A 25,247-nucleotide genomic window follows, 5' to 3' on the forward strand; every position below is an offset into this window, starting at 1 on the left:
GCAGGGGGTGGAACTGGATGGGCTTTGAGGGCCTTTCCAACCCAAACTATTCTGTGATTCTATGTAACAGTGCCTGGAAAAACAGTTCGAAAAAGAAACCAGTCGTGTTCTCAGAGGGCCACGCTGCCTAACTTTCAAACAACACAACTACTTAAATGAAACTTTACCTTAAATCACCACATCCCCCTTTGCCCACCCAGTGCCCCTCCGTTCCCCCCCCCACACCCGCGATGTGGTCCCGCCCCGGCTGCTCCCGCGCTCCCCTCGCGCACGCGCGGTACGGCCGGTACCACAGCGCCGCCGCGGGGGGGAGCGTGGCGAGGAGCGGTTCTTCCGCCCGCTGCTGCCCCCGCGCACCCCGCACAGCCTGGCTCAGCGCTGGACGCGCCGATTTGCGGGCGAGGCGGGGGGGGAGGCGGGACACGTGGTGAGAGGGAAATGCGGCGGGACTCGCTGTCTTGCAATACAACCTCCCCCATACCAGTGAGAATGGTTCGGCCCACCCGGCGCGGCCTCTGAGGTGGGCTTGGCCGCCATTTTGTGCGGCGGCGACGGAACGCGGCGGCGGCGCTGAGAGATTCAGGGGTTCCCGCGGCCGCTGAGGGGCTCGCGGCGGCGCTGAGGGGTTCCCGGTGGTGCCAACGTGTTCCCGGTGGCGCCGAGGGGCTCGCGGAGGCGCCGTTCCCTCCCGTGGCCGGTGAGCGGGCCGCGCTCGGGCCGGGGGCATTGGGCCCGGGCGGCGGTGGGGCGAACCATTCCCACCAGCGGAGGTGAAAGGACGGGGGGTGCCGCAGGGTAGCGAGGCGAACCATTCCCACGGGGAGGGCGGAGGGGGCTGCGTGGGCATGGAGCGAAGGGCCCGAGCAGTGACCGCCGCTTCCCTCGCCCCGCAGGACCCGCCGAGATGTCGGAGTACATCCGCGTGACGGAGGATGAGAACGATGAGCCCATCGAGATCCCATCGGAGGACGACGGCACCGTGCTGCTCTCCACTGTCACGGCGCAGTTCCCCGGGGCCTGCGGGCTGCGCTACAGGAACCCCGTGTCCCAGTGCATGCGGGGCGTGCGGCTCGTGGAGGGCATCCTGCATGCACCCGAGGCTGGCTGGGGAAACCTTGTCTATGTCGTCAACTACCCCAAAGGTGGGGGGCTTCTTCCTGCCCTCTGAGTTCGGCTCTTTGGTCAGGAGGTGCCTGTGGGTCACCGCTGATCTGATACAAGAAGTAGACGTATATTTATACATGTGTGTATTTCATAGCATCATAGAATCACTAGGTTGGAAAAGAGCTTTGAGATCATTGAGTCCAACCATACCTGTCCACTACTGAACCATATCCCTCAGCACCACGTGCACCCATCTTTTCTGTGGAGGTGTTTATAAAAGACAGGTAGATGAAGTGCCTAGGGATACTATTTGGTACTGGTCAGGTATGGTTGGGCTTGATGATCAACGGTCTTTTCCAGTTTAGTGATTTGATGATTCTGTGATTTTAAACCCCTCCAAGGATGGGGACTCCAGCACCTCCTTGGGCAGCTGTTCTAGTTTATGAGAGCCCTTTCAGTGAAGAAATTTTTCCAAATGTCCAATCTAAGCCTCCTCTGGCATAAGCTGAAGCCATTCCTTCTCATCCTGTCTTGTGTTTCTTGGCAGAAGAGCCCAGTGCCCACCTTGCTACCACCTCCTTTCAGGCAGTTGTAGGCAGTGTCCCCTCAGATAAGGTGTCCCCTCAGCTTCCTTTTCTCCAGGCTAAACAACCCCAGTTCCCTTGGCTGCTCCTTGTAAGACTTGTTCTCCAGCCCCTTCACTTTGGGAAAGAGGAGCCTGACCACCCACAACCCCCTCAAGAAAGGGAAGGGAGTAAATTGCTGAGGGAATACTGTTAAAAATTCCTGTCTTCTCCACATCCTTATGTTACTAGACAGTACTTCAGCAAACTAATGCAGAACTAACTGAGTCATATTGCATTTTGGAGAAGGATTCAAATACAGACTTTCATTTCTCCTCTCCCTGTACATGTAGGTAGGCAGTCAGATATGTACTGTAACGAGCTCCCAGCAGCTGGCGTGTCTGCTGCTGTCTGTACTTATTATAGTACCTGATTTTATACCATTCAGTTCACAGTGGAAGGAGTTTCCAGAGAGGAGGATGATGTCTAACGTACTTCTTTATTCACAGACAATAAGAGAAAAATGGATGAAACGGACGCATCATCAGCTGTGAAAGTGAAACGAGCAGTACAGAAGACTTCGGATTTAATAGTCCTGGGTCTTCCCTGGAAGACCACTGAACAAGACTTAAAGGAATATTTCAGTACGTTTGGAGAAGTTCTGATGGTGCAGGTAAAATCCTTTCACAGCTCCAGCAAAGAGGGGCATTAGGTAGAAGTTGGTCTTGTGACAAACTGGTAGAGACAGTGAGCCATATAAACTCAAATATCTGAAGCCGAGTCTCTTCCTAGGATGTATTTTGTTCCATGAGCTTTGTAGCCGGAGGCTTGTGTAGTTACAGATGGACAGGGATATTTGGGAGTGGTAATTTATGCAGAGTACAATATATGTAAGAGCTTTCTAATTCATATTACCGTTACTGATTGCTGTCGCTGAGTATGTGTGTGTGTTAAGGAATTGGAGGTTGCTGTGGCGGGAGTGTTGATTGGACCGACAAACTCTCAAACAGAATTTCACTAAATTCACTCAGTAACAGGATTCACTCAGTAAACAGTGATTACTTTTGTGTGGTCACTGCCTGCAGTATATCCTGCATCAGTTGCGTGCACAGTACTGGGCCTCGTGCTGCCTGAATGACCCAGATGCTGGGGACCTCGGTGCCCTTGGCTGCCAAGATGGCCCAGCACAAGGGTTCTTTGATGGCATAAGACAAACCTGCTTCGATTTTCTTCTGTCCTCACGCGTGATGCTTGTATCCTCCCAGAACTGGGATCTCCTGATCCTGATACATGTCTGCTCTTGATTATTTCGCAGTTTACGTGCATCCTGTCTATAGCTGCCTGTGCGTTCCCCTTCGGTGGCCATGTTGCTTCTACAGCTGGTCTGGCTGTGCCATCACACTATTACAAAATAATTCTATCCCAGTTTGGTTACACTTGGCCTCAAGGCAAGTGAATGATTTTAATCTGTAGGTGTCATAGGCCCCTGCTTTGACTATGTTAGTTTGCGTGTAACGAAATAACACTTGTTAAAAGTCTCATTTTTTTCTTGTCTTAGGTGAAGAAGGATATCAAAACTGGCCACTCAAAAGGTTTTGGTTTTGTTCGGTTTACGGATTATGAAACCCAGGTGAAAGTCATGTCTCAGCGGCACATGATAGACGGACGATGGTGTGACTGTAAACTTCCCAATTCTAAGGTACTTCTCTATTTATTACTGGTTTTACTTTCACCAGACACTTGAAGTGCGTTTCTTCAGTAGCTGCGTTAGGGGAGCGGTTGTACAGATTGATGATCCACTCCTGGATGTGGCTTTTCAGTCTATGAATGGATGGGACAAGGGAGAACAAGGAGGGAAAGTAGGGAGGAGGTGGGTGAGCAAGAAGTGTTGGGAAAATGGGTACGTGGGGGAGTTCAGTACAGCTGGAAGTCTGAAAATACTGTGGTTTAATGTCCAGCAGTACCTGCTTGATTTGTCTGCTGCATGAATAAATAGAGAATAAAGCTGACGGAATTACTATCCTAGTGACGATCAGAATGAGCCCTTGAATCCAAAACTGAACCTGAAGCTTCTGTCTGTAAATTTCCTGCATGTATGCAGTTATTGCCAAAAAGAAAGGGTCCTTCTACAGCGCTTTTTGTATTTTAAGTCTTTAACTTACAATCACAAACTCTTTTGATCTCCACTTCTTAGAATAGGTAAGAGTGGAAAGGGCCTTGATCAGAATGTAGCTCAATTCTCAAGGACAGTTGTGATTTTTGTCTTTTATGTTTCTCTCTCCGATTCTCTCCAGCAAAGTCCTGACGAACCTTTGCGTAGCAGAAAGGTGTTTGTTGGGCGCTGCACTGAGGACATGACAGCAGATGAGCTCCGACAGTTCTTTGCCCAGTATGGAGAAGTGGTAGATGTCTTCATTCCTAAACCCTTCCGAGCTTTTGCTTTTGTTACGTTTGCAGATGATCAGGTACGTCTTAAAATACCTCAAATCCATATTTAGACAGCGTGCATTTCAGTAGCTTAATAATTATTTCTGGAAGTACACATGGAACACTTAGTTGTCCACTGTTCCGAGAATCCCAGTGGTATTGGCTTGCCTTCATTTACTGACTTGTCTGAGGTCACACTTTCCAGAAGCTTTTGTACAGATGGGTTTAGTGCTGTGTTAGTGTAGTAGTGAACGCGAAGGGAAAAACGCTTCAAATCAGATTGAGAATATGCATATGCTTCCTTTGCAGGTTAAATATCTGCTCAGAATCATGCAGGGTTTGTTTGTCTTATACTACTAAAATTTAAGTTATGTTAGACTGCTTTTTTTAATCCATCCCTTATTTCTTATAGGTTGCCCAGTCTCTTTGTGGAGAGGACTTGATCATTAAAGGAATCAGCGTACATATATCCAATGCTGAGCCTAAGCACAATAGCAATAGACAGTTAGAGAGAGGTGGAAGATTTGGTGGTAATCCGGGAGGCTTTGGGAACCAGGGGGGGTTTGGCAACAGCAGAGGAGGCGGGGGAGGACTGGGGAACAACCAGGGCAGTAACATGGGAGGGGGCATGAACTTCGGAGCCTTTAGCATCAACCCTGCCATGATGGCAGCGGCACAGGCAGCGCTGCAGAGCAGCTGGGGGATGATGGGCATGCTGGCCAGTCAGCAGAACCAGTCGGGGCCCTCGGGAAACAACCAGCCGCAGGGCAACATGCAGCGGGAGCAGAACCAGGGCTTTAGCTCAGGAAACAATTCCTACGGTGGCTCCAACTCTGGGGCAGCGATAAGTTGGGGTTCGGCCTCCAACGCCGGCTCCAGCAGTGGGTTTAACGGAGGCTTTGGTTCAAGCATGGATTCCAAGTCGTCAGGCTGGGGAATGTAGACGCAGTGGGCTCTGATACTGACTCTGTGGTGGGAGATCAGATTTTTCTAACTCCTGGTAAGTATCTGTAAATTACCTATATACTAAAGTTTTCCAGATCGGTTTGTTTGGTGTGCAGTATATGCAGCAGTATTTTTGACATTTCCTTTTTTTTTTAAAAAAAAAAAAAAAAAAGAAAAAAATGAAAAAGAAAAGAAAGGTAAAAGGAATTTTCTAGGTTTTGTTATATATCTTGTTGGGATACGGAATGTTTGGAAGCGGACTGCTGTTTGCCTGATAGGTAAACTAACACTACAGTCAATAGGGTTTCTTCTGTAATACTTTATCCTTTGTTTCCTGCCTACCTGAATTCTTTGCATGTTCAAAATGGAAACCATTGGTCAGAAACAGCATTCTCTCCCTCTTGTTTTTAATTTGGTCCCACCATAAGACTCTCCAAGCGCCCCAGTTGGAGAACACAGTGTCGTTTTTGTTCTGTTTGTGTTTTTTTTTAACACTGTCTCCCCTCCATACTAAAGTACGATACGAAGGCTTCATTTAATCTCCGCAGTTCATCTCATTTCAAATGTGTATGGAAGAAGCACTTCATTGAAAGCAGTGCTGTAAATATTCTGCCTTAGGAATACTTCTGTCTACATGCTTTCTCATCCAAGAATACTTCATCACACCGCATACGCTGCGTCTTAGACGGTGGGTGTTCCATTTTTATCCGCTACTCTTTATTTCATGGAGTCGTATCAACGCTATGAACGCAAGGCTGTGAGATGGAACCAGAAGGCTGTTTGAACTTTTGAAACCTTGTGTGGGATTGCTGGTGGTGCCGAGGCATGAGAGGGCTGGTATGTGCGAGAAAAAGGAGCGAGCGCATGCAGAGACCTGGTGGTGCATTATGGGATTTTATTTTACTTGGCGAGATGTCTCTCAATCCTGTGGCTTTGGTGAGAGAGTGTGCGGAGAGCAATGATAGCAAATAAAGTACGAGTGTTTATTGCATTCGAAGGACATCCACATGTGGAAAGACTTAAAGTGGGTTTTATACCTAGTTATCAAGTAGTTGAATGTGTTACGTGAAATGAATATTTGTATTTTTTTTCCCTTCTGTCAACTGCTGTGAATGCTGTATGGCGTGTGTTCTTTTCTGTTTATGATCTGTAAGTGTGGCAATGTGAATCGAAGATGGTGGGGGTTGTGATGAGAACATTGAGCTTGTGGCGTGCTTTGCAGACATCACCGGCGAGCTCAGCGTGCCTCCTAAGGGTGGAAGTTCACTGTCTGTAAGATATCCATAAGAATGCTGTTTGCTGCTGTTTCGTGTTTGGATGCTTTTTATAAGACTTGTCACTGTAGGAAATTCTTAAATAAAACTGATTTAAGTAATATGTGTCTTTGTTTTGCAGCCCTGAATGCAAAGAATTCATAGCAGTTTGTTAATTTTACCCTTTTGAGATGAACTTTAAAGCTTTTTTGCAGTAATTCGGTTTGTTGCAGATAAGCATGCTCTAAAAGTTGCCACCTCAAACGGAGCCACCGCTCATCACGTATCGGTACCCGACACCCACCTTTAACCCACTGTATTTTGCACTGTGCAGTAGATTCTTAAAGTCCAGTTCCCACACAGTTGGGTGTCCGCACCGCCAATGGTAAGCAGTTCCCTCCAGATCACATCTGTGCCAGAGAGCGTTACTTATTCTTATGGGAATTGGATTTTCCTCATCAGAGGGAGTTGGGGGAGACAAACACCGAGGTGTATTTCAAGTTGTATTTCCATCCTTCAGGGATGGTGGTTTTTAACATGTTTTTAGACCAGTCCACTCATGGGACGTAGAGTTCTGGAATGCTTCCAGCCCAGAAGAAAGCACTAAACTCATGTTTAGAATGAGGCACAGGACTCAGCCCAATGAAGCATCATTGAAAGTACATAGACTTGGAGGGAAGTCAGTGTGAAAAGCTTAGTTTATTACAGATGCAAAAGTGTCAGCTAGGAGGCGGCAGCTTCACAAAGAGCAGGATGTTGCAGGAGAAACTGGTGGAAGATAGTTTCCACTCGTGGTAGGAGCTTGAGTTCTTTAATCTATACTGACACTGGAAACTCACTGAAGCTTGAGCCACATTTTTTATGCACCGTAGTGCTGTGCTGTAGTTCTGAGTGCTCTGAAGATGGAGATCAGGTTTTAACCTGTGTAACTTTTCAAGTTACAGCTCTGTTCCTGCATGTTCTGTTGAGGCTTGTGAACAGACCACTCAATAGCGGACAAAACTGCACTGCCCTTAGTTTTCCATTTGCAGTGTTAAAACTTCAGCTGGGGCTCGGTGTGCATCCTGGAAGGTTTGAAGCGGGGTTCTAAACATGCAGGCTGAGGAGGAGTCTCCCACTTGTGTTGTTCACAACCCACTGCAAAACTTTGCTTACATTTATTTTCCTGCACCTGTTGGAATAATCTCCAAACTCTACCCTCTGTGAATTTTGCGTTTTTAGCACTTGCGCTATTGCCAGCTACTGCTGCTGAGTAACACTTAAAAATGGTATTGTTGGACCACCAAAGAGTAACTGTGACCCCTGCAAGGAGCTGCATGGTAAGTTTTTGTAATGAGCATGGCTTTCGTTTTGTTTAAGTTGTCCAAGTTTAGGTTTTCACAGGCTGGCTGGCAGCACTGAGTACTCTTTGCTGATTATTTTAGCCTTCCTTCATCCTCAAACAAAATCCCTGATAATCTTAGATTCTAATTCTCAAGTTTTAGTACCATTTTCTAACTGCTTTCCGTACTCCAGTGTTTACACGTGAGTAAATAAACTGCGGTTGAAAAGAACACCGAAGCATTTGGAGTCTTGTGTGGTTTTTAAGAGAGATTTCACTTTCGGTTGTTTTAGAAAGCGCAACATTTAGATATGGGGAAGAAATTCTTCACACTGTGGGTGGGGAGGCCCTGGCCCAGGGTGCCCAGAGCAGCGGTGGCTGCCCCATCCCTGGAGATGTTCCAGGCCAGGTTGGATGGGGCTCGGAGCCCCTGATCCAGTGGGAGGTGTCCCTGCCCTGGCAGGGGTTGGGACTGGATGGGCTTTGAGGTCCCTTCCAACCCAAACCCTTCAGTCATTCTATAATACTAAGGGTGGAATGCAAGAGGCAAGAAAGAGAGTTTGTGTAACTCTAAGGGGATATGTTGTGGTTAAACTGTTTTTCATAACATTGTTTCTAATGAGTTCTGAGAATATTTCCTCAGCTGAACACGTACTGAGATTACAAATCAGAATGTGAGAGCTTATTCTTCCTAAAATTATGTTAAGAAAAGCAGTTTGTGCAGTTGACGACAGGGACGTTGAGGGCAGTCTGCACAGCTCTTCCTGCAGGGGCTACAGTGGCACATTGCATGGAAATGCCCCCCAAGCCCAGCGTGCTGCTGGGGTTCTTGGCTACCTGTGTGCACAGGAGCTGTGTGTGGTACCTGGATGCTCTGCAGGCTGTCCCCGGGTGCACATGCGTTCAACAGCTGCACTCCTGCACGAAGCTACAGCCCTAGTTAAGAGAAAACAAAGTAGACTTCAATTATTAGAGTAATGCCTTTAGGCAGATGGCAATAGTGTAAATCTAAAGATTTCTCAATGGCTGCTAGGACAGAAAAACAGAATTAATACTGTCTTTGGATATTAAAGTTTTGTCTTTTTATTAATGGAACCGGTAAGCTTAATAAACATCAAGGACTGAGTTGTTAGAAATTCTAAGTATTTAAATACCTGTTAATGTCATCTAAGTAATAGCTGGTAGAAATTACAAGTAAGAGTCTTTTAAGATGTATTTAAAATAACACTTTTGTTCCAAGGCTGGGGCCTCCTGTACAGCCCCTGAGCGCAAACAGTGCCAACAGCCCCCGCTTGCTGATCTCGGCACCAGAGAGGACCAGTGCAACAGGCCCCTCAGCTCCACCCGCAGCCCCTTTGCTCTTGCCAGGAGGGTTCGCCATTAACTGGTGCGTTTCACAGAATCACAGAATCACAGAATCACAAGGTTGGAAAGGACCCATTGGATCATCGAGTCCAACCGTTCCTAACACTCCCTAAACCATGTCCCTAAGTACTTCATCCACCCGTTCCTTAAACACCTCCAGGGAAGGCGACTCGACCACCTCCCTGGGCAGCTGTTCCAGTACCCAATGACTCTTACTGTGAAGAATTTTTTTCTGATATCCAACCTGAACCTCCCCTGACGGAGCTTCAGGCCATTCCCTCTAGTCCTGTCCCCTGTCACTTGGGAGAAGAGGCCAGCTCCCTCCTCTCCACAACCTCCTTTCAGGTAGTTGTAGAGAGTAATAAGGTCTCCCCTCAGCCTCCTCTTCTCAAGGCTAAACAACCCCAGCTCTCTCAGCCGCTCCTCATAAGACTTGTTCTCCAGCCCCCTCACCAGCTTTGTTGCTCTTCTCTGGACACGCTCCAGAGCCTCAACATCCTTCTTGTGGTGAGGGGCCCAGAACTGAACACAGTATTCGAGGTGCGGTCTCACCAGTGCCGAGTACAGAGGGAGAATAACCTCCCTGGCCCTGCTGGTGACCCCATTTCTGATACAAGCCAAGATGCCATTGGCCTTCTTGGCCACCTGGGCACACTGCTGGCTCATGTTCAGTCGGCTGTCAACCAGCACCCCCAGGTCCTTCTCTTCCGTGCAGCTCTCCAGCCATTCTTCCCCCAGTCTGTAGCGCTGCATAGGGTTGTTGTGCCCCAAGTGCAGGACCCGGCATTTGGTCTTGTTAAACCTCATCCCATTGGTCTCGGCCCAGCAGTCCAGCCTGTTCAGATCCCTTTGCAGAGCCTCCCTACCCTCCAGCAGGTCGACACTTCCTCCCAGCTTAGTGTCATCTGCAAACTTGCTGAGGGTGCACTCAATGCCTTCATCCAGGTCATTGATAAAGACATTGAACAGAGCTGGACCCAGTACTGAGCCCTGAGGAACCCCACTTGTAACTGGCCTCCAGCTGGAGTTAACTCCATTGACCACCACTCTCTGGGCCCGGCCATCCAACCAGTTTTCAACCCAGGAGAGTGTGCGCCTGTCCAGGCCAGAGGCTGACAGTTTCTGAAGCAGAATGCTGTGAGAAACTGTGTCAAAGGCTTTACTGAAGTCCAAGAAGACTACATCCACAGCCTTTCCCCCATCCAGTAGTTGAGTGATTTTGTCATAGATGGTGATCAGGTTAGTTTGGCAAGATCTGCCTTTTGTAAACCCATGTTGACTGGGCCTGATCACCCGGTTCTCTTGCGTGTGCTTCATGATAGCACTCAAGATTACCTGTTCCATGACTTTCCCTGGCACTGAGGTGAGACTGACAGGCCTGTAGTTCCCCGGATCCTCTCTGCAACCCTTCTTGTATATGGGCACAACATCAGCCAGCCTCCAGTCTAGTGGAACTTCCCCAGTTTCCCTACACAGCCGGGTGCTCTTCCTTGCTGACAGACTCCGTACAGCAGCAGAACAGAATAGCTCCTCGTCTTGGTTCTCCCTCATCGGAAATCAATCTTTCCCTGGTAAAAAAAAATGGGTGTGGGATTGGTATTAATTGAGACTTTCTGTACCAGTTGGACCAAAGCAATATCACTGTCAAGGTTGACAAGATCATTTTTATAACCTTCATGAATGAAAATGTTTTCTGCCTGGGCTTCTTCCAAACAAAATAAATGAGCATTTATTCCAAATCCCCAATGTAATCATCAGAGCAGAGGGGTTTCTTTGATCGACTGCACCAGTGGCAGCTGCTGGAACCCAGTTGTCACACAAAACTAAACGACCTCCTAATCCTCTCTGCTCTGTAATTAACATCACTTGCCTGGGAAATGCTGCGGGCTCGGCTCGCCTTCCTCCACAGCCACCCTCCACGGTTCCACCAACTGTAAAACAATGAACGCAACCATAAATGTTAAACATTTTAAGATTTGGACACTGAATTATTATGTGTGTATGGATTAAATTAAGTTAATGATTCTAAATGTAATTCCTAGAGAGTTTGAGAATGGTAAAATTGCTTGCAAATGAATATTTGATTTAGAGTACAATTTTCATTAGTCAGTATTGCACACATCCTCTGGAAAAGTTCTGTAATCAAGAGAGACGGTTTTGCTTAGGAATCTGGGCAGAGAGAAATAAGAGTATTTGTTCTGAATGCAAATTAAGGTAATTGGAATAGATGGATATTCTAATCTAAAAGATAAGAGGAACAATTACGCTTTTGCACTGTAATATGTTTCTCCTCCGACTCTCTTGAAGCCGGAGTAATTTTACAGAGTAACTTAATTTAGCAGTTCAAAACCAAAAACCCACCCCCAGACCCTGCACTGAGGGCATCCAGTGGCTTTTCCCCTCACAAATGCTTCTGGAGTCGGGGTCAGCGTTTCTATCAGAAGCAATACCAAGCAGTTTAAAAGCAACAACAATTCAGTTATTTATGGAACGACATTCTCCCAAAGAGAGCTGGAATGAACCAAAAGTTCAGCTTTTTACTATCCTCAAGGGGAATAAACCATGTTTCTGGCACTGCTCTGCAATGCCCGCAGCAGCAGGGAGCACGGGCCAGACCCAGGCAGATAAAATAGTAACGATTTCACAGATAAATAGGAGGCCGCTATTAATAACTACAGGGAGTGTCAGGCACACAGAGTGGTTACTGTAACAGCGTTAGGTTTGGGTTTGCTCTTCCTTGTTAAACAGCCACTGCAGCACCTGCTGTTTCAAATACCAGAGTCACCTGGAGGCGGTGATGTGATGGGAAGTTCAGAACGAACCCTCATCAACTGGTAGTGAAGCCTGCCCCGGGTGCCCTTCAGCATCCTTTTGCCCACGTCCTTAATGCTGCAACTAACGCTTCCCCAAGCGAGCGGCCTCTGCCCTGCTGACCGTTGCAGGCCTGTCGATGTAAGGCACGCAGGAAATCCACCCAGGTACTAATGAACAGAGGATAATTACAGATATATAATTACAGATATATAATTACAGATCAATTGTACCAGCGCTGTTTGAGTACAGGTAGTACAGTGTTCTCCTGTGCTGCTGCTTCTCCTACTTACATAAAACTTGGGAGAAGGAATGCTGTTCCAAAGGGCACTACCATACTTCCTTTTCTTTTGTTAAGCAGCCTTTGGTGGTTTTTACAGATTTTAAAGCAGAAATTGAAACATCTTCCAACTTACAAAGACTATATGCACTTTGAGAAGAAATAGAATAGTTAGCAAACAGATGAAAATGTTTCTCATACTGCGACTTCTATTGTTGTTTTATAAACCCGAGGTTTTAAATATTTACACAGAAGTTTTCAAATTCATAAATACTAGTGCTGACTTACAGGTGCGTTTGGCAGCTGATTTGTTCCAAGGAGCATCCTTTTGACATTCCACTGCAAAAGACTTCACAGCATTTTAGTTCTTCAAGAAGCATGACTAGAAATAAAAGGTCAAATTAATTCCACAGTGTTAGTTACAGAGAAACCTCAGTTACACATTTATTTGCTCATTCATAAGGGAAAACCAATAGATTATTTGCTTACAAAGTCTTTACTACATATACTTCTCTGCTGCACTGCTTTTAGAGAAGGAAAAGGAAAATAATCCCTATGCCATTGTCATCCGTGTCTAAACATGGGTGCTAACGGAGGCCAGAGTTGAAGGCTGGGATTGTGAGGGAGAGTGAAACTTGCTGGAATCTGGAGGCTAATTTGCATTTGTTGTGCAGCAGTTCCACCGCTCACACCTTGTCACCAGCAACAAAGGCACACAGTGCAGGTCGGTGCACCTCAAGGACAACAGGGAATACAGGCTGCCTTTGTCTATATCCACACGCACGCGGCTTTCCTACCGTTTGCAGCTGAACGCTAACCCTGTCCTTGGTTCAGTTTTAGGCCCCTCACTACAAGACAGACGTCGAGGGGCTGGAGGGCATTTAGGGAAGAGGAACGGAGCCGGGGAAGGGTCTGAAGCACAGGGGTTATGAGAAGCAGCTGAGCGACCTGGAGCTGTTTAGTCTGGAGAAAAGAGTCTGAGGGGAGTCTTCATCACTCTCTGCAGCTCCCTGAAAGGAATTTGTGGTGAGGTGAGTGCTGGGTTCTTCTCTCAAGGAACAAGGGATAGGACAAGAGGGAACGGCCTCAAGTTGCTCCAGGGATTTAGACTGAATATTGGGAAAAAATTCTTTACTGGAAGAGTGGTGAAGCACTGGCAGAGGCTGCCCAGGGCAGCGGGGGAGCGTCCATCCTTGGAGGGGTTCAAACGGGGTGTAGCCGTGGCACTTTGGGACACAGTTTACTGGGCACGGTGGGGTTGGGCTGATGGTTGGACTGGATGAGCTGAGAGGTCTTTTCCAACCTTAATGATTCTGTGATTTGAGGTTTCTACTGCTGCTCTCCGATCAGATGGACTATAAAATAACCATTGAGGTAAGCCTGTGCCTTCCTAAAGCACAGTCACTTAATTGCAACTTTAAAACTCTGCTGTAAGCACACGTGGACCGGAGCATCTCCCAAGCCCCCATGCTGGGAAGCAGGGTGTTACTAAGTAATAAGTCTCAAATGCGGCATTCAGCTGGAATGACCAAGTATTTCAGTTTTAACTTCCCCGGAGAGATGTAATAACAAATGAAAGAACATTAAAAATTCTCGCTACGTTGATCTTGTGACATCTTTCACAAAACGATTCTTTTCTTCCAAGATAATTACAAGCAAATTGCTCAGCAGCAGCGTTCAAAGAGCATCAACGTGGGCATATGCACATAGAAACACAGTTTTTTGGGAAGGCTATCAAAGAAAGGGAATTGTTAAGAAACTCAGGGTGCCGAATACACCTCATCATTACAGTATGTGAACAGCAGAACTTGTTAACAAGAAAAGGCGTCTGCATGTTTAATCCCTGAGAAATGAAGTCCCCGAGGGCGCCCAGCCCCGAGGTGCCAGGAGAGAGCGGTGGAAGCCCAGGAGATGCTCCGCCTGCACCGGTGCGATGTGGCCATGGGGTGGTGCTTCAGGACCGGGACACGGCAACGCTGCAGCGAGCAGGGAAACCAACATTCCCCTTAGGAGTGAATTCCTTACTTGCTAAAGGCTTTTAGGGGAACACGCCCTTTCTCTGCCCTTTCTCCACATTGTTTCGCTCACATGAACACAGATCTACAACTACTGGGGATAAAAGGGAAACGGTGACTCGCTGTGGGTCTCACACCGAGGGTGTGCAGTGACCTGCGTGCAGCCAGGCTGCGCTGACAGAACCAGCCCAGGATGGCTGTGGTCTGAACACCTACCTCCTGACTCTGGGAAAACTGGTTCCTAAAATAAAACCACTTGCTTGGACCCTGGAGATCGGTTATGACAGTAATAGTTACAACTGCAGCCTGTGTCTCATTTTTTGCAGACAAAGTCTTTCCAAAGAATGGGCCAAATTGGGGGGTTTTGGGTGTTTTAACCTGAAAAGAATGAGAGAAGGCAAACAAGCTGTCTATACTCCTTCCTCTATGAGGCTTAAGGAAGAACAAACCAATTTTACTACAATGACTCCCTCTCTTCAACAGTTCTTTCTTGCCAGGTTTAACCACGAGGCAGGTGGTGAGAGTGATGGCTCATCACTCCAGTACCCAACTCACAACTCGCCTTCTCTCCAGGCATCCTAAGTGCTGTGGGATTCCTAGGTCCATTTTATAGGTAAGAAAACTGAAAAACTGAATGCGTAAGATTTAACTGACTCCTTTGGCACCACCGATCTCTGATAAGGGCGGAGGTTGTGATGAAATCTATCATGTCACCACATAGAGCTGTGCCTGATCTTGGTTTTGGTGCATTTCCCCAAAGAGGAAGGTGCTGAAAGAAGAATAAAAAGAAAAACTAGCAAAACTGAAGGGACCAGAAGAAGAAATTAATGAGGAGAGATACAGGGAGATGAAACTGAATTAACACGGTGAGAAACAGGCTGGAGAAGATGCAGTAGAAGAACTGGGCCTGTCTCAGAAAAGCTGTGATGAAATGCAATAAACCTCACCTTGCCTTAAGGACATCACAAAGGGGCACACTTTAAAGGTGTGTCTCCGCATTAAAGGTCTCCATTAATTCCATCGTGATCAGAGAGCCATCTCCTACCTGGATACTACAGCTGCAGGAGCTGAGCGGGGCGTAAGGTGTGGGAGAGCCAGGGCTGGTGATTTCTCCACTTCTTTCAGTAAAATCCCAATTCTCGCAGTGGGCTAGGAAAACAGAAAATGATGATGATAGTTGTATTAAATCAGTTCAGCCACAGCAGGTAAAGGCAATGGGTCTTTTCTTTTATACTATCCAATCTCTCCTTATGAAATGAAACTAATCTTTCATCTCACTGGGGTCATTTGTCACTGCTGAGAACGTTGCCCTCCCTCTCTCGTGGCAGGACCAGAGAGTAGGCACAGTCCAACATGCCTCCCTCCGAAGCAGGGCAAGGAAGAACACGGGAAAGCATCACCCAAACAGTCACAGGGCTGGGGGTCAGAAACAAGTGTGATGGCTGGAAGCTCATAGCAAACATTCCGAGGCAGCTTGTGTGCTGCACCAGTGTGCAGAGTGGTAGGACGGCTATCAGCTCCGCAATTTCAGAAGCCTCTAAATACAGCTCTTTCTTTTTAATGCCTTTGTTGCCAGACATTTAAATTGTAATTGTATTCTCTGAGCAAAACCAGCTGTGCCTCTTGCCAGCACAACTGGCACCACAAACGCTTCCCTGCTGCAGAGAGGCAAGAAGGAGCAGCCACAAGTGCCCCGAGGATCTCTGCTCGTTGACAGCATCTGATCACAGTGAAGTGGGGCTTTGATCAGCTGGGAACAAAGGCTTTATAATGTGCTGCAAAAGCGGTATGAGCAATCCTTTAATTGATGAGGAATGCTGGACTGGCTGATAACACCGAGTATTTTTGCACCACTGTGACACTGAATTAATTGTAGGAGGGTAATTGTCTGACTTTGAATTCCATCCTCAAACACACCACGCTAACCTCCACTAACACAAAGGCCATTACCCAGTCATTAATTACAGATTAGCTCCCAAAATAGACTATAGAGTTTAAGGTTGCCATTTTAATGGAAGGAAACCAAGTGTTGAATGAGAAAATGAACACTGTTGTCCCTTAACTAACCATAGATTTCATTAGTCAGGATTCTAAGCTCCTTTTAGTCTAGAGAATTAAACTTGCCTCGATCCTGTACCTATGCACGAAGTCTACTCGCTGCTACTGGCAGTATCTAGATACAAGAATTTACTCGGAAAGGAAAGCAGGAACGGGTAAAAGGAGAATCCTTTTGTTTTATGTCAGTGTGGATCTAAGCACAACTACACCACCATAACACAAGTAATGATGCACTTGGGGACCAAGTGTTTCTTTTAGCACAAGCTGTAAATTCAAAACATTCTTTCTCTGACCATCTGAGCAGCTGCTTTGATTTGACATGAACCTATCCATCACTACAGTGACTGAGCATCTGTGTGCTCTCTACTTTGAATTCCTTGTCCTGGGTTTTCAAACACAGCTGACAAATACACAAACACTTAATAAATACCTAGAAATGCTTATTCCGTTAAACCTGAGCACTCTCCTACTTTTAAATCCTGTTTGAAGTGCCTCTGTTAGTCCAAAGAGGCAGAGAGAGCTTGCCTAATTCACCCAGAGGTTCTGGCTGCCTCTGAATCCAGCCGTACAGCACACTGCTTTGCGCCAGCAGAAATCAGTTGAGCTACAATGGGAATTAAATCTTTGCCTTTCATGCCATACTTATAGAGGATTACCAGCAAGTGGGTTTTTTCCTTAATTGTTATTACCTCATTCTTCCCAACTAAATGGGCGTTTCTGTAATTCCACTGACTGTGCCTCCAACTACAGAAGCATTTGACGGCTGTGTAGCAATAAAGCATGTTTTTCAGCACACTCATCCAAGCTGTTGCAGGTGCTGCTTAAAATACTGCCTGTGACAGAGATCACTGCCTCTCCCCAGGCTTCTGGGTCCTGTTATAATGCTTCCTTCCACCTGCTGCAAGTCCAGGTTAAGAAGCACCCCAAACCCACTGATAAGCAGCTTTAGCTCACAGCCATGCAAAAAAATCTCCTCCTCTTAAAAACTGAGATCTCCTCACGCTGCTCGCTAATATCTGTCCCAGCTCTACAGCCCCTACAGGAGCAGTCTGGAGGCAATTACAGGAAGAGATAGGAATCTAAATATGAAATCCTTGGGTGTGAAAAAAGACTCAGCGTGAAATATTACCCTAAGCATACAAGCCACGATATGATGCATACTACTACTATTTACAACCCTAACTCCCTACTGAAATCATCAGGAAGTTAGAACTCAAATCTTCTGCTGGTTCTGCATCCAAATGCTTTCCCATTACCTACAGAATCATTTTTCCCTGGGCACGGGATCTGCTGTGTAAAGAAGGGATACACAGGTTGGTGAGGTTAAATTCTCTTACAAGAACCTCAGAGCTAGGAGGGAACAACTGCTTGGCTTCCGTTGACAGTAATGATCACATAACCTTCTTTCGTTAAAGTATGTTTAAGGGAACATTATTAGACTAAAGCTCAGCATAAAATATGTAAGAGAGAAATGGTGGAGGAAAGATAGCTGTGTGCTTATGCACACACATACAAATACACGCATGTAGAAAGAGAAAAATTAAGACAAACTTCTATATACCAGTGCCATAAGTTCAGCTTAAGCGAGCACCGTATAAACAACACAAGATCTATTACACAGGATTTCATTTCTGTATGGAGTATGCTTTAAAAATCACTTACTGAACCAGACCTTCCATGGCAGCATAAGATGCTGGCTCATATCAAAGGCAAGAGACTGGGCTGGAGGGATACTTAGTCCAGATCCATTCTAGCTATGCATATCCCAGTCTTTCTCTGCGCTGCTCAGGTGTTGAGAGGCTCTTCGGGGCAGTGATGCTCTGTGTTCACATAGCACCATACCTCTGCACAGAGCTGGGATCCCCATATGCTGTTACAAATAAGAACAGTGACCCATTAATCCCCTACTAATTCAGAAAACTGGCCTTCACCTTGTTTTGAAGGACTAAAGAAAGAGAAAGATAGAAACTATTAGTTCTGCATGCTTCATTACATCTGTCTCCTTTAAACTCAGCTTCCCGATATGCAATTTTCATAATACAGTTTGGAAAGATGTGAGTCATCACCAATAAACTCTCTTGACTCGTGCCCACAAGTAGCCCAAACTAGCTGATCCTACAGATGATACTCTGCTACTCCAAGGGAATTTGCAGCTCGAAGATGAAGGGGCTAAGTCTGGACTTTACATTTCTCCTGACATCTCCTGCATGTGGCTGCTGGGCTTTCCCTTTGTCAGGGCATTATTTTTTTCCATAAGTCTGCAAGCAAGATAGTCATAAACCAGCCAGCACAAAAAGGATCAAGTAATTTTTTTACATCTGCCAGCAGAAATGCGGTCCCTTAACTTTTCAGTCCAAGCTTTAAAGCTGTCCAGAGAGTGCGCAATTACGCTTAGGCCATATTTTTATTAGAATCACAGTGAGCTGTTTGCCTGAGGCTTGAACTCTGAAAAATGACCCCCTCAAAACTGGCAAGTCCGTTGTCACTGGCTCATTAGGTCGCCAGTGAAAGGTGGGTCATAAATTGTATCACCGAGCCATGACAAAATTTCAAGCTGCTTTGATCACAATTCACCATAACCATGAGACAGCTTCTGAACAAGATTAAATACAGAAGAAGAAAGCCTTTGTAACTGCTTGCACAGCCGCTCTATCCCCAGATCAGTTCTCTGCAGCAGTTACCTTCTACGACACTTACTAAGCATCTTCCAAGTAATTCAAGACAGTGATGTTACCTCTGATTTTGCAGATAAGATGTTCAAAGCTGGTCTCAAGTGACCTGCCCAAGCTAACACAGACGTCTGCAAATACAGTGACCCGAAATGAGTCTAATACAGAAGATTCTCCATCCACTCCATCCTATGCTCACTTGGAAGAGTTCCTTCTCTGCTTACTCCAGGCACTAAACAGTGGCAATGGGGTTGGAGAAACTGAGCCTCATAAATAATAATTGAAAGCAACTCCTGCTAAATTGTAGAAATAAGGAAATGCTGAACAACTAATGCTCCCTAATCCCTCAAGCTTTTTAAACACAGTCCTTTTTTTATCTTCAGCAGTTCACCTCCAGCAGCTCAGCTCCGACTTGTTAACCTCTTGCAGTCGTCACCGTGTTTCCATTGGGAGCTCTAGTCACTGACAAATACAGAGCATGGCATTTCTCCAACGTAGTTCAAGAAGATGGTCCCTGCCCAAAGAGGGTACAGGCTAAAAGGACAACCAATGGATATTAAATGGAGCAGTGAGAAGCTCTGTGAGGAACTGAGACAGTAACAACACCACAAGCAATTGCACTGAAGAACAGCATTCTTTTTGTTGCATCTATTGTGAGGAGGCAATGAAGTCAAGACACCTAAACTGTGCTGGTGACACTCTTGGAACTCTGAGACTTTGCTCTCCAGAATACATTTCAGTTGTAGCCTTCTGGGAAATTTATCCCGAGTCACAAAATTTGGATAAAAAAAGAAATATGCAAACCTTTACAAAGAATGAATGGGCTCTGAACATAAATAGTTCCAGCCTACTGGCACAAGTGCAAACAAGAGCGTATCTAAAATGAATATTAGGGAACAAATGTGTGGTTCTAGTCTCATTGCAGCCTAAGAACTATGGAAGGTCAAGCCATAAGAATTAGACAAGAAATTCAAGAGGCTTCAGATATCTGTGATGGTCAGGGGCCTTGCACAATGGCTCCTCTTTCACTAGATCCTTATCTACGTTCTTCTTTCCATAGTGACACATGGGAAATGCAAGAAAATGAATGCTCCAGAGGCTGCCATCAGCTTTCAACAAGGAACAGCCTCTTTATTGTCTGCAGGAGGCAGGTCTGAAAGGCAAGGAACCAAGACATACAAGTCACAGAGCAAAAGAAGCCTGCAGCCCTTGGGCAGACTGCAACAGGCAGGTCAGGAGGGAGGGCTCTTCCCAGTACATCTGTCTCCATCTCTGCCTAAGCGAGGAGAAGCTTAATTATCTCACGCTGGAAAATAAAGGAAAGAAAAAGAGCCTGTCAATATCAGCCTGTTCAGACAAGAAGCCAAAAAATCAAAGAGGCAGCTTTTGCCCTCAATTGCATGAAGGCGATCTACAGAGATCTTTACTTTGCAGCCCAGTTCAGTGCCTGGAGCAGCTTCAGTGCATCTAAAGGCCTCTGAAATATGAACAGGTTCCAGTACATAAGCTGGAATCACCATAGCAATTCCCAACACGCACATCTTCACACAGTAGGCAGACCAGCCCTTCAATATTGCTGATGAGCTCCCTCTGCTAGCGTTGTGTTCAGGAAGCGCGGAATAAGTGAGCACACGTGAATGGGCAATGTAAAGCTGCCAGTCTGCTGCTTCACAGCTATTCGTTTTGCACTTTCACAGTAAGACCAGGCACGCACTTTATAGTTTAAGTAAATCCATGTATTTGTGCTAAAAGCCATCACTTTAGGAAGAGAGGGTTGAACAAATAGGTCTCTTCCAATACACTGGAGATATGAGGAGTTTGAATCTTGAATCAGACTCAGACAGCCACGGCTGGAGAGGGTTTGTAACAGGCAGGAGCTGGAATGCTAAATGCCTAGGGGACCTTAAGTTAGATCCAATTATGCATTTTAGCACTGGGGAACTCCAAGAAATGATCTTCCCACCTTTGACAATGTTTAGTGAACAGCAGGGGTGCTGGGTTTTTTTCCAGACAGGACTCAGCTCCAGGTGGGCAAAGCTGAGCCGCACCCACAAAGGATGGATCTGACACCACGTGTAGGCACACATTTCACTGCAGAGGGAATGCTGAGGTGCCAATCACTCTCCTGATCCAGACACTTCACTGCCTCATGACACGCAAGCTTTCCCTACTTGTGAACCGAGAAGGAGAGCCAGGCAGAAGTCAGCTAAGTAAATCTCACACCGCATGCCCTCCTGAACAGGATACCTGTGTCCAGCCTTGCTTCCCATTTAATGAGTGGATCACTGTATCTGCTGTCAGTGATACGTGGACCGTGCTGCTTCCTGGCCTGTGTGCATCCAGGGTGAGCAAGCAAACTTTCTCCGTTTAGAGTTCACAACTCGATTGTCAGGTTTTCCAACACATTTGCTAACTTGGGTCCAGAATACCCAGTATCCCAGTACCCAGGCAGCAAGATATACTCAGTTTTGCAAGGCTGGCTGCACTGGCAGCTGTAAAGACTGGAAGTGTCTGCAGTGGGAAGCGCAAGACAAGTGAGGAGTAACCATAACCAACTGCAAGTGAGCCATTTCCCTGCTGTCTCTAATGGCAACAACCAGCTCACAGCCACTGCAAACCAGGGCCTGCGCTCACAGCCCCGACAAATCCCTCCTGCACCTTATTCCAGCTGCACCAGGTACATAGGGAATACTGAAAACAACAAATACAATGTTCATCTCAATGCTAGTGTTGGGACGGATGTAAGTGGGTGTTGTAGGTAAGGAAGTATCTCCTGATCCAGGAAAAGCTCACCTGTGCATGTCCTCTTGTTTTCATGCAGCGTGTAGCCAATCCGACAGCTGCAATAGTAGCCCCCCACGTAGTTGTGACAGTGATGACTGCAGAGGGGTTCACCATCAAACAGCTTTTTGCACTCATCAATATCTAATGGGTGAAGCACAGAATTAGGCACCCGACAACCTTTTAGCATCACTTCCTCTTGGTCTGAGCCACTCTGTTTTGTGAGGCTGCCCTTCTGCATCTGCCTCTGTACAGTCAGACCACCTACTCCCACCTGACAGCAGCAGCCACAGCCTGAGAGCACAGAGAAGCAGTAACCCCACCGCAGCGGTGCCTCCTTCCTCTACACCAAGCACCGGTCTCTTACCTTCAGCAGCATAAAAGGCCTCAAAGCCTGTGAATGGTTTCTCATTGGAGTAGTCAGACCGAAACTCTACTATGAGGTTGTTGTCAACGGAGACGTATGTCTTGTTGCCTGGAGCCTCCTCTGTGTCTGTGCTGTCCTTTCCACACAGAGTAGCCAAGGTCCTCCCACCAGAGCCCAGCTGCAAAATGGGCAGAAAAATCTATCAGAGGAGCACAAGAGCTTTGTTCTTCCCAACCTGCTGCCATGGCTTGGAAAGCATGCATTTAACAGTGGGAGAGAGAAGGCTGAACGCTCTCAAAAGGTGCTTCTGGAGGTCAGTCCAGATCCAGAGACTGATAAGAGAAAATTTCCCCTATTCTCTGTGACTTAAGCCCATAATTTTCTTCTCTTTTTTTCCTTTTAGAGGCTTACGTAAAGCTATGGTGCCAGTCTGAGTTGACAGCACCATGCTTAGTTCATAATGCTCTTGTTAACCTTGCAGTCTCAGAAACAGACAATAAGATCTTGCTAAAGCCAGAGTCAAATGGGGTAAAAAGGTTTCATACACTGACAAATTCAAATGTATGGTAAGAGGTCTCTTTAAACTAGTGACTCACTTGCTCTATGATTCACTTCTTGCAGTTCCAGCTCTTCATTTCCCTTGTGTTTTTAATACAAGTGATATGTCCTGATACATGGGGTTCATGTCGTACATGGAGTGATAGAGCTCTACTACAGAAATGAGTACTCTGTCCTGCCCAAAGGACATGACATGAAGAACACCACGGATTTGGGGAATGGGAGCAACTTGTCATTTAAATCATAGAAATGACATCTTCCTAAATGGAAACAAGGCTGTGTGATTCGTTTCCATCAGATTCAAAAGCACTGCTGACGCACTGGTTTTGCGTATTCCCTGTGCATACCGCTCCCTCTTTAATGTATATCAGGCCCATACAAACAACAAAACGAATGCAGGGATAGCACGGCCTCAAATCAGCGACAGGGCCGCCAGCACCAGAGCACATGCTAGCATATGGTATGCAAACCTTCCAGGGACACGCTGATCACCCAAACGCTTCCCAAAGACACTGCCTGCATTTCTTTTCCCGAGGCTGTTTCTCACCTTGGCTAGCAAACACACGATAGCGAGTGCTGCAAGTGCACGTTTAGACAAGCTGACGGTATCGTGTTTAGACTATCACTTACACTTACAGTCTCCCATTATACTCTGTGTAAAGCACTGCTTGTTAATTTAAAACACACACTGTAACTTCAGCAAAATGAAGCTCAAATGTTGCTTTGGGCAAAATTTCAAACCTTATGCTTTGCGAGAGGGTAACATGAGAATTTTCTGAGCACAAACTAGTCAAGTTTCAGATGCTCCAACACGACAACCAGCTCTGCTTCCTGATCCCACGGGCCTCAATAAACATCATTCAGAAATCAGCTGAGCCTGAACTTTACTAGCAGACAAGAATGAAGTGCTTACAACAGTTATGTTGGTCCTGCACTTGTCCAGGATCACATATACACAGTTTTTAACAATGTTTTTACACTTTGCCCTGCCCTACTCATACCTTCACATAATCGTATTCACAGAGGTAGGACAGCTCCAAGTTGAAATGGGTGAAGTAGATGCGGACAGAATATCCCTCAGGGACAGTAATATTCCAGACTCTCTCCTTATGATTTGGGTAGACGTTTGGGAAGTTGGGGGACGTGATCCTTCCATACATTTTCTGCAGCACAATGCTGCTGCTTGCTCCACCATAAAGCACAGCCAGCAAGACAAACACCCTGCGTCAAAGGAATAGAGATTAACAGAGAAAGAATGAGCATCAACTCGGTTCACACCCCAAAAGCCACACATAGAAGTTGCCAGTCTTGGTACCAGATCACAGATATCTCAGTGCTCGCTGAAATCTTTACGCCTAGCACCCTTTTCCCCTCACAGCAGAATCATGCTGTAGTAACAGCTAATCAAAATGAGAATTGCACTCTTGCCAGCTAAGGCCTGCACAAAGCCTAGTGGCCACAGGAGCTGTGGAGGTCCCTGTGACTGCACTCACCTCATCATGTAGCTCTCCTGCCTGAGCCTGCTCTGCTCCCAGCCCTGGGGAAGGAACCTCTTCTGATGTATTTGCATTTGGGGGCGGATGTATTTATTGTGTGTGCTCTGCTGTGTTTGTCTGGATGTTGAACTCTGATGTTTATCTCCTTTCCACCCCCTTCAGCCTGCTGAGTTCTGGGAACAGCAATTACTGAAAACCAGGCTTGTGTTCAGCGCATGAGGCTCAGTCAATGACAGGCAGAGGCAGACAGCGATGGAGCAGACAGATAGGAATGCTGCAGGCTCTTGGATGGATCCGTAGTATCGCAGCTCTGCAGGAAGGCAGTAGAAGGAGGTACAGAGTGGCTCCTACACTGTCGGCACAGGGGAGCTGGGCAACGCTCTTTCCCTCTAACCAACCAATCTACAATTCCTATTAATGCAAACAGCACATCACTGGAAATACTGTTTCTCCCATTATTGGAGCAGGAAGGTATTGACAACGGAATAATAGGGCACATTACAGGATTTCAGAATAGTGAGTGAGCCTGGTTGAATGGGTCTGTGTAATGGGATGGGAATATCCAGGTGACACAACACTGGCACGAGTTTAAGAGATGCCAAAGTCTTCCAGTTCTAGCTGCACATTTTATTCCAGTGCAAGCTTGTGTTCATCAAAACCTCCTCCACGCCTGTTTACACACACAGATTACTTTTTATCCCATCCATCCTGGAATACCAATAAAGGAAAATGGCAAACTTAATAAATGATGTCTTTTGAACTTGGCTTGCAATAGAAAAAAGACAGAATTCCTCTGTGCTCACATCTGCCCATGTAACCTAGCTCAGTAACTTTAAAAGACCAATGGCCAATTCCTAACAAACGTGGCAAGTGAGAAGGATTTCCAAGGATATCTGTGGAGTGGAGACAGGCAGATGGATCAAACAATGAATTCCTGTTACTGGGGATTCTTCAAGGGGAAAAAAACCCCTGAGAAACGAACACATTTCTTTTAAATATTTGTGGATCCACACAGGGATTTCACATGATTATAAGGCTCCAAGGGATTCAATTGGAAGTGCCAACGCTATAGGACATAAAGCTATCCTAATTCCACTGCTTGCAGACTGCTTCTTTCCAAGTGCACATCTACATTTCCCACAAAACTCCTGTTTCAGTGCCTATGGAGATAGGCCTATGTTTATAGAGGGTGGAAAGCCAGATATGCTAATGTCTAACCTGGGTCCCACTGCTT

General features: G+C 46.3%; 2 protein-coding genes across 5 annotated transcripts; one reads left to right on the forward strand and one right to left on the reverse strand.

Annotated features, from left to right (window-relative positions):
• The first annotated feature begins 514 nt into the window (after positions 1-514).
• On the forward strand, positions 515-6,019 carry TARDBP (TAR DNA binding protein). The gene is made up of 6 exons (XM_009562351.2): positions 515-697; positions 894-1,142; positions 2,177-2,340; positions 3,226-3,366; positions 3,962-4,132; positions 4,507-6,019. The coding sequence occupies exons 2-6, from the start codon at positions 905-907 to the stop codon at positions 5,035-5,037; spliced, it is 1,245 nt and encodes a 414-aa protein (XP_009560646.1). The 5' UTR covers positions 515-697; positions 894-904; the 3' UTR covers positions 5,038-6,019.
• Positions 6,020-15,093: 9,074 nt separating this feature from the next.
• Positions 15,094-24,098, reverse strand: MASP2 (MBL associated serine protease 2). Of its 4 annotated transcripts, none has more exons than XR_008453262.1 (6): positions 24,011-24,098; positions 23,519-23,738; positions 21,960-22,137; positions 21,605-21,736; positions 17,805-18,012; positions 15,094-15,233 (listed from the first exon to the last, which is right to left on the reverse strand). XR_008453262.1 is itself a non-coding variant. In XM_054086115.1 (5 exons), exons 1-5 carry the CDS (start codon positions 24,085-24,087, stop codon positions 20,113-20,115), a joined length of 612 nt encoding a protein of 203 aa, XP_053942090.1. In that variant the 5' UTR covers positions 24,088-24,098; the 3' UTR covers positions 18,026-20,112. The 4 variants fall into 4 exon arrangements, 2 of the variants coding, with proteins under 2 accessions (XP_053942090.1, XP_053942089.1); XR_008453263.1 differs by having other exon boundaries at positions 15,095-15,233; positions 17,815-18,012; XM_054086115.1 differs by lacking the exons at positions 15,094-15,233; positions 17,805-18,012 and adding an exon at positions 18,026-20,117.
• Between the last annotated feature and the right edge of the window lie 1,149 nt (positions 24,099-25,247).

The sequence above is a fragment of the Cuculus canorus genome, chromosome 21 (genome assembly GCF_017976375.1).
Source record: "Cuculus canorus isolate bCucCan1 chromosome 21, bCucCan1.pri, whole genome shotgun sequence".
Lineage (NCBI taxonomy): Eukaryota > Metazoa > Chordata > Aves > Cuculiformes > Cuculidae > Cuculus > Cuculus canorus.

Excerpts from the sequence above, each read along its gene's own strand:
- TARDBP (XM_009562351.2), top strand. The coding sequence starts at position 905 with ATGTCGGAGTACATCCGCGTGACGGAGGATGAGAACGATGAGCCCATC. Across the intron at positions 2,341-3,225 it reads GAGAAGTTCTGATGGTGCAG|GTGAAGAAGGATATCAAAAC; the intron begins GTAAAATCCTTT and ends TTCTTGTCTTAG. Across the intron at positions 3,367-3,961 it reads GTAAACTTCCCAATTCTAAG|CAAAGTCCTGACGAACCTTT; the intron begins GTACTTCTCTAT and ends GATTCTCTCCAG.
- MASP2 (XM_054086114.1), bottom strand. The coding sequence starts at position 24,087 with ATGCAAATACATCAGAAGAGGTTCCTTCCCCAGGGCTGGGAGCAGAGC. Across the intron at positions 22,138-23,518 it reads GTGAATACGATTATGTGAAG|CTGGGCTCTGGTGGGAGGAC; the intron begins GTATGAGTAGGG and ends CCCATTTTGCAG. Across the intron at positions 21,857-21,910 it reads GGAGGCACCGCTGCGGTGGG|GTGGTCTGACTGTACAGAGG; the intron begins GTTACTGCTTCT and ends AGGTGGGAGTAG.